Here is a 16,349-nt window from a genome sequence, read left to right as displayed (position 1 = left end):
AGGGCATGTTCGGTCATCTAGAGCCAAATGTCTCCCATCTCCAGACAGACAGGTAGATACTGTATTTCAGCGGGATTTATGGGGCAAAATAGCATTAGCTAAAAAACATCCGCTGCATGGGCAAACTGGATGGCGGACTTTGAGATTGGAAAATTGCCAGAGAACACTAAAAGGAGCACCCCCACACTGATAATACAGCTGCACGGTATATCAGCTACCCTGGGTTGTGTTTGCCCCCCCCCCCCTCCCGAGCCATTTTTTTTTTACTAGTCACAATCTTCACAGTGTCAGGAACTGTAACGGGGTCAAAAAGGAAGAAGGGGCGATATTCTAAAATCAATCTGCCTTTAAAAATGGTCTGATTCCCTTCTCAATTACCTGATGGTTGAAGGGTGGGGGGGGGGGGACTGGACTGGGGAACAAACTGCTCTGAGCCATAAAGCGTGACAACCCAGGAGAGGAGTTAATGTGATCACTCATAAGGGACGAGTTGCAGAAGGGGGTGGAGGAGAGGGGACAGTTGTTGTGTGTGAAGGGGGGTGGGGGGCTTTGGTTGGTGTGTGTATGTGAGGAGGGGGGCTATTGACTACTTTTAAATCGCTTTGCCGGAGCTAAGTGATTGCAGGGAGCAGGAGGGAACAGTATAAATAGTGGCCTGACACTTTAATGTCAGGGGACAGCTCGTCCAGGATTAGAAACTTGTAACCCCGGTGGTGCGGGTGACATTGGTCGGGATGAAGGTGCTGGGCCGGCGTGCGGCATAGGGGCTATTACAGAGGTGCGTGTTTGATGTATAAGGGCTTCTAACATGGGGCTTGCCGCCAGCGGTACAAAAAGCATTGCTCAGCGGCTACTTCTCACTGACATTGCAGCATTGATGTGGAAAAGAACATGGTGTGTGTACTATGGTGAACTATGTGGTGAACTATGTGAATCTGCACACACACACACACACACACACACACACACACACACACACACACACACACACACACACACACACACACACACACACACACACACACACACACACACACGTAAAAGGGATGCTAGGTTACATACTGAAAAACGTAGCGCTTTTCTTCTCTCCTTGATCCTTTTAACTGTGCTCCGAACCTGCAGCAAAGAGAGATACAAGAGCGAGAGAGAGAGAGAGAGAGAGAGAGAGAGAGAGAGAGAGAGAGAGAGAGAGAGAGAGAGAGAGAGAGAGAGAGAGAGAGAGAGAGAGAGAGAGGGAGACAGGGCAATAAGAGAGTTTGACACAGAACATACCATGCTGTATTTGTATTTATTAAGGATCCCCATTAGCTGCTACTTTGGCAGCACCTACTCTTACAGGAACATTAAGGCAGTTATATACCATTTAAAAAATGACATTACATTACATTTCATAACACTTTTCACAACACATATAGGTGTGGTCTCTCAGGCCACTACTCTACAATCAAATATGTACAATACAAACTCCATGTGTACGAGTGCGTGTCTTATCATGTGTGTCTCTTCACAGTCCCCGCTGTTCCATAAGGTGTATTTTTATCTGTTTTTTCTCCTCAAATCTGATTCTACTGCTTGCATCAGTTACCTGATGTGGAATAGAGTTCCATGTAGCCATGGCTCTATGTAGTACTGTACGTCTCCCATAGTCTGTTCTTGACTTGGGGACAATACAACACTTACAAAAACAAAACAAAAAATCCTTCAAATGCATCCCCCTGCATCTGGAAGCAAATTCAAAATAAAGAACAAAGTGGAGAGAGAGAAGAGAGAGAGAGAGAGAGAGAGAGAGAGAGAGAGAGAGAGAGAGAGAGAGAGAGAGAGAGAGCAAGACAGAGAGAGAGACACACAAAGCACGCAGCACATTTTTTGGGGGGGCCGATGAGCAGCACCGGAGAGGGGAAAACAGAAATGTTCCAGTTTGTCAGGGGTAATGGAACCTGAAAGTGACACATAGCGCCAGCAAACTAAGGAGACTACTTTAAGCTATCATCTGTCACATGGCAAGGGGAACCAACAAATGGAGCTATAGGGGGGAAAGGGTTGCACTAGCAGAACAGATTACATTTGCAGTGTGGAACAGTATCCAATAGTGCTGTTTTGTTGCACACATAGATTACATCTCTTTTTTTGGTGGTTAAATGTTTTGGGCAGGGTATATTTACAGTATGAATGCATATTACATTGTAGGCTATTTTTTGTATATATATTTATTGTTTCAGTAGAATTTGGTTTACATGAAAATGGAGCTATTAAAGTAACAATAGCAAGGCAAGGATTCACTTGAAAGTCATCAACTGAATTACTGATAGATATTTCCCTAAAATTGGCTATTAACATTAGTAGAATGTGTTTAAGGTTTCCAATGGAATGCTTTAAAATTACATTTTTTATTCATAATATATTTTGTGCGATTCATTTCATCATACCTCTTCCTACAAATTGGCTACATTTAAAATTGTTTTACAACTTTATGTTAAGCCTGCAGGAGTAATGCATCCCAATGCTGTTATTATGCATCGTAAGACTTGGCATAAGCATGTATGACCCCTTATGTCTCGTTATCAACTTGACTAAAACTATTTTGAGTCAGTTAAAAACGTCCTACATGGAGAGACAATCAAATATCATAAGCCTTACAATACATTTTAATGGCTCATGCATGCTTATAACAACAACAAAAGACACAAGTTCAGGCTCTACCGATCTGTATTATATCGATCCTGTTTACTACTGTAACTGTGAAGCATTTCCGTCCAATGACGTTTTCTTCAATGAGGCTGGTTGCTGTCACCATACACTGTAAATTTGTTACGGGCTCCGGCGCACTCAGGGGCAGCCCGCTCCATTAGTGAATATGCATTATTTCTTATGGCTTCATTAGGCTGCGGCATGTCATAATTTATGACGCCACACTGAAATACACACACTAAAAATAGTGTGTGTGTGTGTCCGTCTATGTGTGTGTGGCAGGGGGATGTTTTGCATACACACAATCGCTGAGCGGGCCCATAATGAAGAGAGCAGAAGGCTCCTGACAGGCAGAATCAACAGAGCAGTGTCATATTCCACACCCCTATTAATCCTGACAGGATGAGGAGCGACGAGCGTTTGAGATGAGTTTAAGATAATGTTTTCACAGCGATATTCAGGGGGAATCCTGGTGTTTTTGTTCATATCAAAGCTGAGGAAATTACGTGACATTGACCTGCCGAGCATTTGAAATGCGTTTTGAGATGCGTTTAGATAATGTTTACCAACCGCTGTTAAAGGGGAAATCCTGGTTATTTCGATAGCATAAAAGAAAAGGCGAGAGGCAATTAAGTGACATTGACTTAATGAATCATTTGACAATGAAGGGAAGGGCATTGTTTTAGACGATTGTTATGCGGTTAAGGATTTCTGTTGCCTGAAGATTTTGCAGGGATGTAACCGCGAGTCTCCGTTGTAAATGGGAGAAAAACGATTAGTACATGAAAGACGTGCATGTACACACACCTGCCGACATCCTTAGAGTTGATTGAAATAAAAAGTAATCAGATTATTAGGAGGATGAAGAACTGACCAAGGAGAAAAAGTGAATTGGGATAAATTATGTAATCATTCAATCATGTAATTAAATATATGTTTCAATGGAGTGTAATATCAGTGGGTATGATATATGTAACATTGTGTTTTCCTAATTATGAAACCGGCAAACAACAAGAGTATTTTCCAGCTTTGCATTAAAATGCACAGTACATTTTAGAACATTTTGGTAACTTTCAATAAATTAGAATTTGATTGAATCTTTTCAACTTTCATTGCAATCTATTCATTGCAATCTGTGTAACATGTAACTCTAATTGACAATAAAACGCACACTACTCATTGATGTAATTGTTCATATTGGTATTTAGATTTAAGGGACCATTTGAATCAAATAACATAGAACAAATACATACGATCTATCACTGTTCTCAAACAATAATGCTGAGTAACACTTAATAATAAATGGTTAATTACTGAACATGATTAAATTGTGTTACCTACTCCTATACAGTGATATAAGAAGGTTCAATATAATCCACTGGTGTGTACACGCATAGAGATCCCACACATATCCCTGATTCTATATGTAATTCTTTGCCAACACCAATGTTGCTAAAAGAAAATGAACGTAACAAGACCAATGGACCGCAGGTCCCAAGCTATTCAAATGAATAAATAAATTACAATATCCATCCAGGCCTTTGCCACATGGGAAATTTGTGTGACTGGACCTTCTCAAATAGTATTTGAGTACCCCTGATCTAAGGGGATACCATCTGGCAACTCTCCACTTATCAGAAGAAGAGAAGATGAATGTCAACACTTAAGAGTCAAATTCATACACGTGCTCTCTCCTCTTTATGTCTTCCTCTCTCATTGTATTTGTTTGAACAAAGGGCGCTCAACTTGTACTGCACTGACTCAGATGACTGATGATTGTCTAAAAGACATGATAATAAGATGATAGTTGGATCTAATTTGTTATTGAAAAAAAAAACTTGTTATGACTTGACATCACCTGCCATCAAATGGTTGGAGAGTTACTTATCCAATAGAACTCAGGAGAGTATTCTTCAATGGGAGCTTCTCTAACATCAGATAAGCTCAAATGACTACGTATGCTGATCACTGCACACTCCACACATCAGCACCTACAGAGAGTGAGCTCACTGAGACTCTTAGCAAGGAGTAACAGTCAGTTTCAGATCAAGTAATTAACAATAAACTGGTCTTAAATACATCTAAAACCAAAGACATTGTATTTGGTTCAGAGCATTATCTTCGACCTAAACCTCAACTGGAGTTGTGCATAAAGGATGTGACCATTGAACAAGTTGAAGAAGCTGAACTCGTCGCAGTAACATTGGATGGTCAGTTTGACAAAGTGATACTCACAAAGTTGTTGTGGAGATGGGGGAGGTACAGTATGTCTGTTATAAAAAGATGTCCTGCGTTTTTGACAGAAAGATCCACTGTACTAGTTGATCAGGCTTTGATCTTGTCCCATCTTGATTACTGTCCGGTAATATGGTCAGGTGCAGCCTTGCCATTAACTGTATTCAGGGAACTAACATCAACAACATGCATGGTAGTCTTTCCTTGTTGAGGGTTGAGGAGAAAATGGACTACTTCTCTGTTACTATTGTTAAGAAACATGTGTGCTTTGCACACCTGGATTGTACAATATTTGCACATAAAAATATTCAAGCTCGGTCAAGTTGGTTGTTGACATTTTAAAGCCTTGCCATAGATTTTCAAGCCAATTTAAATCAAAAGTGTAACAAGGCCAATCAGGAAAATTCCATTTATTTTTGGTAAGCAATATTTGGCCTTGTGTTTCGGTTATTGTCCTGCTGAAAGGTGAATAATATCTCCCAGTGTCTGTTGAAAAGAAGACTAAACCAGGTTTTCCTGCCTGTGGCTAGCTATGTTCCATTTTTTTTTCTCGTTGTTGAATTTTTACCCCTTTTTCTCCCCAATTTCATGGTATCCAATTGTTTTTAGTAGCTACTATCTTGTCTCATCGCTACAACTCCCGTACGGGCTCGGGAGAGACGAAGGTTGAAAGTCATGCGTCCTCCGATACACAACCCAACCAAGCCACACTGCTTCTTAACACTTCTCATCCAACCCGGAAGCCAGCCGCACCAATGTGTCGGAGGAAACACCGTGCACCTGGCAACCTTGGTTAGCGCGCACTGCGCCCGGCCCACCATAGGAGTCGCTGGTGCGCTATGAGACAATGATTTGTCTACCAGCCAAACCCTCCCTAACCCGGACGACGCTAGGCCAATTGTGCGTCGCCCCACGGACCTCACGGTCGCGGCCGGTTACGACAGAGCCCGGGTGCGAACCCAGAGTCACTGGTGGCGCAGCTGGCGCTGCAGTACAGTGTCCTTAACCACTGTGCCACCCGGGAGGCACGTTCCATTTCTTTTTATCCTAAAAAAAACTCCATAGTCCTTGCCAATGACAAGCATACCCATAACATGATACAGCCACCAACATGCTTGAAAATATGAAGAGTGGTATTCAGTGATGAGTTGTGTTGAATTTGCCCCAAACACACTTTGTATTCAGGACATAAAGGTAATTTCTTTGCCACATTTATTTGCACTTTAACTTTAGTGCCTTAATTGCAAACAGGATGCATGTTTTGCAATATTTTGCAATATTTTTTATTCTGTATAGGCTTCCTTATTCCTTATTCATGCTCTACCAACTGGTCCTTCTGTAGCTCAGTTGGTAGAGCATGGCGCTTGTAACGCCAGTGGTAGTGGGTTCGATTCCTGGGACCACCCATACGTAGAATGTATGCACACATGACTGTAAGTCGCTTTGGATAAAAGCGTCTGCTAAATGGCATATATTATTATATTATTTATTTTCACTCTGTCAATTAGGTTATTATTGTGGAGTAACTATAATGTTGTTGATCCATCCTAAATATTCTCCTATCACAGGCATTAAACTCTGTAGCTGTTTTAAAGTCACCATTGGCCTCATGGCGAAATCCCTGAGCGGTTTCCTTCCTTTTCGGCAAGTTAGGAAGGATGCCTGTATCTTTGCAGTGTCTGGGTGTATTGCTACAGTACACCACCCAAAGTGTAATTACACTGTAATAACTTCACCATGCTCAAAGGGATATTCAATGTCAGCCTTTATTTATTTTTACCCATCTACAAATAGGTGCCCTTCTTTGTGAGGCATTAAAAAACCTCCCTGGTCTTTGTGGTTGAAATTCACTACTCGACTGAGAGACCTTACAGATAATTGTATGTGTGGGGTACAGAGATGAGGTAGTCATTCAACAATCATGGTTAACACTATTATGGCACACAGAGTGAGTCCATGCAACTTTCATGTGACTTGTTAAGCAAACGTTTACTCCTGAACTTATTCAGGCATGCCATAACAAAGGGGTTGAATACTTATTGACTGAAGACATTTCAGCTTTGCATTTGAATTCATTTGTAAAGAATTCTATAAACATAATTCCACATTGACCTTATGGGGTATTGTGTGTAGACCAGTGACACCAATCACAATGTAATACATGTTCAATTCAGGCTGTAACACAACAAAACATGGAAAAAGCCAGAGGTGTGAATACTTTCTGAAAGCACTGTACATACCCCACCAGACACCACACTATCGATTTCTTCACGGTGCATAAACCAAAGACAGATTGAATGGTTCACTCAGTTATGTATAGAGACATGTCATCATGGAATTCTCTGCCACCAGAGGTTACACTCAGGTAAAAAGCAAGTTTAGCTTTAAAAAACAGATTTAAAAAATGATTGGTTGTATCACAGCACCTCTTCTCTTTCTAAATATCTAATTTAACTGTACTGTATATAAGAATATGAATATGTGTATATATGAATAGTGTGTAAATAGTATTTTTGTTGTCCCTTGTAATATGTTATGTTGTTCTTGTCTATTACCGTTCTGTACTTCGTCATGTATTTGTACGTTTTATGTGGACCCCAGGAAGAGTAGCTGCTGCATGTGCAGTAGCTAAGTGGGATCCTAATAAACAAAACTTTCTCTCTCTGTCTTGTCACATATGTGATAATTTAATCCAAAGGGAGGTCATTGGATGTTACCTTCCCTGGTGATCTGGACTGGTTTGCTTAAATGAGAGAAGACAGAACAGAACTTCTCACTCTGGCCTCTCCTTTCCGCTCCTTAATGATCTGATTTACCCCTAGTCAGACACACACACACACAAAAACTTTGATCGTTCTATTCAGCTTTTTGCATTTTTTTTCTATTAGACAAAAATTTCCTTTGGGTGTCAGAGGGCGAAACGTGAAGCTGCCAGTGTTTTCGGTCACACCTTTAAACAGCATCAAAAAAGCAAAAAAAGGCCAGAGCACAAGAAAAGAGGGAGATAGAAAAAAAGGGAAGATTATTACGTTTAGTATTTACAAAACCCCTTTTGAAAAGCAGAACGTGTAAATGGGTTGCTCACAAATTGTGAAGACCCAGAGGTCAAGGAGAACTTGAAGTAAGAAAATTGATTCCTGCACACTAAAAAAGCCACTTAAGCAAGAATGTGACAATGATTTATTTTACAATGTGGGGGGTCAGGCCAATGCGTCTGCTATGTCAATGCAGTGCTATGACTCAGGGACACCTCTTCACACCTCTCTGTAGAGCAGAATGATAAAAAAACTAAGGGAGGAGAGGTGTCCTGACTCTTGCGGTCGCATACTGCGTGGACTCCTGTGATGGAGGGAGGGGGGCGGAAAGACGGGGATGGAGAGGGGGGTGATGGAGAGGAAGAGGGGACATTGTACTGTGCCCCAGTGACAATGACCTTGCCCACTAAGTCATAGCATCAGAAGATTATATTTTTTATGCATCCTTGCTGCATTGATAGAAGTCACCCAGTTCTAAAGTATGTGTATATATATATATACATATACACAGTACCAGTCAAAAGTTTGGACACCTACTCATTCAAGGGTTTTTCTTTATTTTTTACTATTTTCTACATTGTAGAATAATATTGAAGATATCAAAACTATGAAATAACATATTTGGAATCATGTAGTAACCAAAAGTAGCCATCCGTTGCCTTGATGACAGCTTTACACACGCTTGGCATTCTCTCAACCAGCTTCACCTGGAATGCTTTTCCAACAGTCTTGAAGGAGTTCCCACATATGCTGAGCACTTGTTGGCTGCTCTGCGGTCCAACTCATCACAAACAATCTCAATTGGGTTGAGATCGGGTGATTGTGGAGGCGTAGGTCATCTGACTCCATCACCCTCCTTCTAAGTCAAATAGTCCTTACACAGCTTGGAGGTGTATTGTCCTGTCATTGTCCTGTTGAAAAACTAAGGATAGTCGTACTAAGCGCCAACCAGATGGGATGGCATATAGTTGCAGATATGCTGTGTCTCTTGAATTCTAAATAAATCACAGACGGTGTCATCAGCAAATCACCCCCACACCTCCTCCTCCGTGCTTCACGGTGGGAACTACACATGCAGAAATAATCTGTTCACCTACTCCACATCTCACAAAGACACGGCGGTTGGAACGAAAAACACATATTTGGACCAAAGGATTTGACCAAAGGACAGATTCCTACCGGTCTAATGTCCACTCCTCGTGTTTCTTGGCCCAAATAAGTATTTTCTTGCTTGGGCCTAGAATGATAAAATAAAATAACGTATGTTCTTCTTATTGGTGTCCTTTAGTAGTGGTTTCTTTGCATCAATTTGACCATGAAGGCCTGATTCACGCAGTCTCCTCTGAACAGTTGATGTTGAGATGTGTCTGTTACTTGAACTCTGAAGCATTTATTTGGGATGTAATTTATGAGGCTGGTAACTCTAATGAACTTATCATCTGCACCAGAGGTAACTCTGGGTCTTCCTTTCCTGTGGCAGTCCTCATGAGAGCCAGTTTCATCATAGCGCTTGATGGTTTTTGCGACTGCACTTGAAGACACTTTCAAGACACTTTCAAAGTTCTTGTGTTCCGCATTGACTGACCTTCATGACTGACCTTCATTGTTTCTCTTTGCTTATTTGAGCTGTTCTTGACATAATATGGACTTGGTCTTTTACCAAATAGGGCTGTATACCACCCCTACCTTGTCACAACACAACTGATTGGCTCAAATGCATTAAGAAGGAAAGTAATTCCACAAATTAACTTTTAAGAAGGCACACCTGTTAATATAAATGCTTTCCAGGTGACTATTTCATGAAGCTGGTTAAGAGAATGCCAAGAGTGCAAAGCTGTCATCGAGGCAAAGGGTGGCTACTTTGAAGAATCTCAATCTCGGGCGGCAGCGTAGCCTAGTGGTTAGAGCGTTGGACTAATCACGAGGCGAAGGTTGCGAGTTCAAACCCCCGAGCTGACAAGGTTCTGCCCCTGAACAGGCAGTTAACCCACTGTTCCCAGGCCGTCATTGAAAATAAGAATATGTTCTTAACTGACTTGCCTGGTTAAATAAAGGTTAAATTTTTATATATATATATATATATATATATATATATATATATATATATATATATATATATATATATATATATACACATATATATATACACATATATATATATATATACATATATATGTATATATGTATATATATACATACATATACACATACATACATATACACATACACACATACATACATATACACATATATATACATATATATATATATATATATATATATATATATATATATATATATATATATATATATATGTGTATGAATGTGTGTACTGTGGCGTACAGCAGGTCAGCCACCAGGGGGTGACTAGTCGAGGCCTGGTGGCAGACGGAGTCTACATCACGAGGCGATGGCTCCCTCTGCTGGACATGCCAGGTCTCCCTGGCCTGCCACAAGTGGTGGAGAATGCAGGCATTCTGATAACGTGGTCAGAGAGCTCAGTTCGTCCGGGCCCAACAACACTAACGGAAGACGATGACATCGAAACATACCTCTATACATTTGAACGGACAGCGCTATGGGAAGAATGGCCAAGGCCGAAGTGGGCAAGTCTGCTGGCCCCGTTCCTCTCTGGGAATGCCCAAAAGGCGTATTGGGACCTGAACAACGAACAGGCGGCCAACTACAACGGACTCAAACTGGAGATACTCAGCCTCTACGGGTACAGCCTGGCCCATCGGGCTCAACTGTTCCACGACTGGAGGTTCGTACCTAACGCATCCCCCCGAGCCCAGATGAGCGACCTACTGCACATCACCAGGGCATGGCTCCTAACCGACGTATCCACCCTCTCTATCCTTGACAAAGTGGTCCTGGGTCACTTCTTACGGGTGCTTCCCCATGATATGAAGAGGGCAGCGAGTCTATGCGCGCTACAGACCTTGGAGGGCCTCCTGGAAGCAGTGGAGACGCATCAGAACACTCAAGCCCTGCTGAGCGGGAGCCAGGCCGAGTCGGCGACCCGTTTGGGGGGACGGATGGACAGCCCCACCGCTGTGTACCCCGAACAGACAGTCGGCAGGTCCAAAGGACCGCTAACCCGCGGAGAGACGGCTGGGGTAGGGCTGATCCGCCACCGACGATCCCAGGTAGATGGAGACCAAAGGAGGTGTTTTGAGTGTGGCACCCGGGGGCACATTGCCTGGAAAAGCCAGGCTCGAGAGGAGTCAATGCCATCAGTAAGCCCCGGAGACGAGGTGGGTCACGCCGTGAACTATGTCACCTCCTGCACCACGAATCAATCATGGTCCCGGTGAAGGTTGACGGAAACGACATGGAAGCTCTATTACACTCTGGAAGTAATGGTTACACTCGTAACCACGGGCTTGCTGAACCAGGAGACGGAAATGGTAGGGAGATGTCCATTTCCTGTGTTCTTGGTGACACAAAGCGGTATCCAAACATATGGACCAAAATCCTGACGCCACAAGGGAGCTGCCAGATGATGGTGTGTGCAGAACCAGAGTTGCTGGTATCTCTCCTAGTGGGACGGGATTGTCCGCTGTTCGCGGCCCTATGGGGGCACGAGCTGAAGAAAAAGTTACGAGCCGGTCGAAGAAGAGAGCGGGGACGACTCATCGCCTGTGCAGCCCGGAAGCAACCAGTTGACCAACCTGTATCTACGGGTCTGGAGTCGGACGGGGCACCAGAACACGACCCCCCTGGGGAACCACTGGAGGAGGAGCCCAGCCTCCCCCTCCTCGATTTCGAGGGGCTAGTCAAGACACCCGCTGGGGACTAACTGAGGGGACAATTCGGGACGGCCCAGTGTGAGAATCGGATCTTGAAAGCCACCGCAGCCCAAGTGATAGTGGTGGATGGACAGCTACTCCCGGGGGTGAGTGACTGGCGATCCAAATCAAGAATAACCCTTTGTATCGGGTGTCGCGCCAACAGGGGGAACTTTGAGAGGTATTGTTGGTGCCCCGACGACGGTATGTGGGAACCGTTCTTCAGCTGGCCCACACCCACCTGTTGGGGGCGCACCTGGGAATGGAGAAGACCTGGGAACGGATCGCCGCCCGGTTCCACTGGCCCGGGGTGAGGAGGGCCGTGGAAGACTACTGTTTGCGGCTGCCCGGAGTGTCAACTCACTGCAGCAAAAGCACACTTCCGAAACCCTACCGATCACCTCTGTGCCATCTGAACGCATCGCCATGGACATAGTGGGACCCCTGGTAAAGACAGCACGAGGACACCGGTACATCCGGGTGATCCCGAGGCCATTCCCCTACAGGCGGCGGTATCCAAGGGAATCGCCCGGGAGCTGTTCTACCTCTTTAGCCGGGTGGGCATCCCAAACGAGATCCTGTCCCACATAATGAAAGATTTGTGTGCTCTCCTGCAGATCAAGCAGATCCGGACCTCCGTCTTTCATCCGCAGACGGATGGGCTCGTCAAGCGGTTCAATAAAACGCTCAAACAAATGCTGCGGAAGGTCATCGAGCAGGACGGGAAGAACTGGGACCAGATATTACCCCACCTAATGTTCTCAATCCGAGAAGTACCCCAGTCCTCCACTGGGTTTTCCCCTTTCAAACTCCTCTACGGGAGGAGGCCATGCGGCCTACTGGACCTTGCCAAGGACGTGTGGGGGAAGCCCAGCCCAGCCCACCTTACGCAGCGTGGTAGAGCACGTGGAGACGACGAGGGAGCGGATGACAGCCATATGGCCAGTGGTAAGGGAACATATGGAGAAGGCCCAACCAGCCCAAGCCCAGGTCTGCAATCGGGGAACCCAGCCCCGAGAATTCCAGGTGGGAGACAGGGTGTTGGAATTAATCCACACGGCCAAAAGTAAGTTCCTGGCAACATGGCATGGGCCAGAAGTTTAGGATTAATTGTCAGGTATTGTGAAAAACTGAGTTTAAATGTATTTGGCTAAGGTGTATGTAAACCTCTGACTTCAACTGTATGTATGTATGTATGTATGTATGTATGTATGTATGTATGTGTGTGTGTGTGTGTGTGTGTGTGTGTGTGTGTGTGTGTGTGTGTGTGTGTGTGTGTGTGTGTGTGTGTGTGTGTGTGTGTGTGTGTGTGTGTGTGTGTATGTATGTATGTATGTATGTATGTATGTATGTATGTATGTATGTATGTATGTATGTATGTATGTATGTATGCATACATACATATATACAGTAAATGCATGCATACATACATACACTCCTTAAAACTGGGTGACTTCTCTAAAGTAATGAAAATTATTATTCCTGTGTGACAATCTTTTAATATTTTGGCCCAATAAAGATGACAGTAAAGTTGGATGTATTTAAAAAATAATAATAATCTTGGTCAGTAATTGTTTTGGTTTTCGGGAGGTATCTTAAAGAGAAGTATTTTTCTTGTGAAAACAAATATGTCACTGTGAAGGACAACAACAGGCTACTTACTGTATTGTGATAGCATATCCAAGTAATTGCAGGCCATTAACTTTGGTCAAAAGCAAATCAGAAGTCAGCTTAAATTTAAACATTTGAATCTCCTCAGTAAGAAGAAATCCGTTTCCATTCAGTCTTGCTGAATGTAAAAGCATCTCTAGGCAGAGCAAGGTTAACATCTTGAAATGAGCAATTGGACTTCAGAAATAATCCCGCTCCACTTCAGCTCGACTATAATGTGTGTTATTTGCTTAAGCACATTCAACTCCCGCCCTATTTACATGGCAATAGAAAAAAAAAGAACTATTTGACCAAGAGCGATTCATTCAATTGAACCTCATCCATAAAGTCAGATTCCCCCCCTTTTTTATCCCCCTTTTTGTATCCCAATGTAAATCTAAATGGTAATAACCAACCATCTCAATATGATACCTCGCCACTCCCTCCCATTCCTCAAGCTGCATATTGTTTTTCCCCCATCGACAAAGCGCTAGATCCTCCAGTCCCTCTAGTCCTCCAGTGGCGGAGTAGCCCTATTGTCAGGATGCTAAATTGAGGACCGTGAGTTTAAAAACTTAAAGAGGCAGTGAAATATTAGCCAATGTGGGTGAGGAATGACTACGCTGAGTACCGGCCGTGTCAGTGTTTAATGGCGGTGGCTGGATGCATATAAGTTAGCTCAAGCATGAAGGGCAGTGGGACGCTCATGTGGAAAGCCTCCCCCCCGCTCCCTAGTCCCCTTTCTTCAATCCGTCGCCCCCCCCCCCTTTTAAACCGAGCGAGCCCATCAGAAATGTGTCATTTCTCTCATTCACTGCGACAGCCTTGAGACACAATGCAGACTTACCTCTGTGTTGTACACCCCATATATCAGGAAGATGAACAGGCCCTATACACATACACACACACACAGAGGAAAAAAGAGAGAAAAAAAGTTGCTTTCTCTTTTATTATTTTGCGTCACGAATAACATAATGTATTTCTATACCTACAGTATTTCAACGTATTTACACATATTTCTCTCTGTGGAGAGGGAAAAGTGGACTGAGCTTAAGGCTGTTTTGTTTCTAGCGAGCCCTACAGAGTGGGTTTGGAGGACTTAAGGGAGTGGAGATCTTCTTTAAACTGGGGCACTTCTGCGAGACACGCATCTCTGCTGTGCGGTGTTCATCTTCGAGCCGATCAAAACCTGAAACCCAAGGTTTCCTCTGGCTTTACGGAACAGAAATATTTCACCCTCAAGTGGCCATGTTCAATTTGTGTTCCCTGGTAGATAGAGGCACGCAGACACACTCAGACAAACACATACACAAACAGACAGACACACAAAAACACACACAGGAGTTTATCGAGAATAATCAGTGGAGGAGGCGAGCAAAAGAATGAAAGAAAAGGCAAATAAAGGAAAATATTTCAGGTTCACAAAACTCTGCGGCTAGTACTGGGCACGCAAGAATGGAATGCCCTTGGGCACATAAAGGGCACATTTTTCATTAACCCATTGTTGTCTTTATTGAAAATACAAGCTGTAAATTCACCTTCACCCCATAATGCAGTCCTCCAACCGTAATAGGCACAGTGAAGAGACATGATTCACAAAGGAGGACTGCGGAATGCAGTCGCCACCCAAAAGATTTTAAAAATGAAAGGAAAAAATTTCCTATCAATTCCAAGGCTGTCCCGAGTTTGGGCCTAATGTCAGACGAGGGCAGACTCTTCACAGTACAAACTTTTATCAATTTACATAACAAAATAACATATTGTCCTTTTTCTTTCTTGCTTCTTTTCTCATTTCTGATCTTTCAGCGGTTAGATGACACCTCTTGAATAGGCGACGTGGTCGGGGCATCAATCAAGTGCGAGTTTGGAACATCCAATTTGCCAGAGCAAGATCTCGATGCATCACCATTGACAACATGATTTGGGGGCCCCATTCGCGGTGACAGGCTTGATGGCCTATACGATGGCACCTCCAAACTGGGCTTATCGCCCAACTCCTTTGGTCCTGCTGCTGTCCCCAAGGGACTGGCCTCTGTCTGTCTGGTGCCATCTTAGGACATCTGTCCTCTTTATCCAGCCACTCCAAAGGCCACACAAAACAAAATGGATGCACCAGGAGGTGTCACTGTGAATCTAACTATTTCATTACCTGACTCTAAAACTCAAAGGTATTAAAAAATATATTATGAGAAAGGTGCACTTGTCAATATTGTCCTTTACATACGCTTGTTTTTACAACGGTGTGGTTATAGTTAAGACACAAAAGGTTGCCCTTAAAACTCTGTATCGAAGTGCAGTGTTGAAAATGTATCCAACACACACACCAAAAAAAACAATACCTAGAGACAGTAGGAGGTAATTTGCAACACATAACACATTGTATTGCATTAGAATTGCAATTTTCTCCTTATTGTTACAAATTAATTATCATGTTTTTGATCATTTCTTTTATTTGCAATTAATATTTTGTTGTGTAGCATACAAAGTGGAAAAACATCTCTTGCACATTACGAAAAATGATCAATTAGAATATAATTGAGTTAAAAATAAGTGGCATCAAAACAATAATGATGGATTGTTTAAAATGTTAATTCATGAATTTTTCAGTTAAAAACAAACATTGTAAAACTGGAGCGTAATATTTAAATGCATTGTGCGCTTTTCCAAACAGAGCCCGGTTTCTTTTGAACTCTGCAGTAAAATGGTACAAATGTATGCAAAGGATTGGCTTAGTTGCTTTCAAAGTATTGCTACAAATACATCAAACAAAATGGCTGAATTAATTACGACCAAACTAATTAGGGAACAATTGTATGTTTAAAAAGTTAAAGCCAACAAACATTGTGTTTGCAAAAACATATATCACCCTTGAGAACTGTAATGTGGTGCATCGGAAGACAAAAAATAATACGCAATTTGAATAAACAGTGGGGAAATACTATGTGTGCTA

The 16,349-nt window shown here is 42.9% G+C and overlaps 1 protein-coding gene across 5 annotated transcripts in view; it reads right to left on the bottom strand.

Moving 5' to 3' along the window:
* Window positions 1-16,349, bottom strand: part of LOC123997463 (adhesion G-protein coupled receptor D2) — a 161,632-nt gene that overhangs the window by 70,946 nt on the left and 74,337 nt on the right. For all 5 annotated transcript variants that reach the window (XM_046301730.1, XM_046301733.1, XM_046301734.1 and 2 more), the window contains 2 exons: window positions 14,247-14,288; window positions 1,063-1,116 (listed from right to left, as the gene is read on the bottom strand). In XM_046301730.1, coding sequence (XP_046157686.1) covers window positions 1,063-1,116; window positions 14,247-14,288 — 96 coding nt within the window. The remainder of the gene's footprint in view (window positions 1-1,062; window positions 1,117-14,246; window positions 14,289-16,349) is intronic.

The sequence above is a fragment of the Oncorhynchus gorbuscha genome, linkage group LG15 (assembly GCF_021184085.1).
Source record: "Oncorhynchus gorbuscha isolate QuinsamMale2020 ecotype Even-year linkage group LG15, OgorEven_v1.0, whole genome shotgun sequence".
Classification (NCBI taxonomy): domain Eukaryota; kingdom Metazoa; phylum Chordata; class Actinopteri; order Salmoniformes; family Salmonidae; genus Oncorhynchus; species Oncorhynchus gorbuscha.
This window is presented reverse-complemented; position numbering and strand designations above follow the sequence as displayed.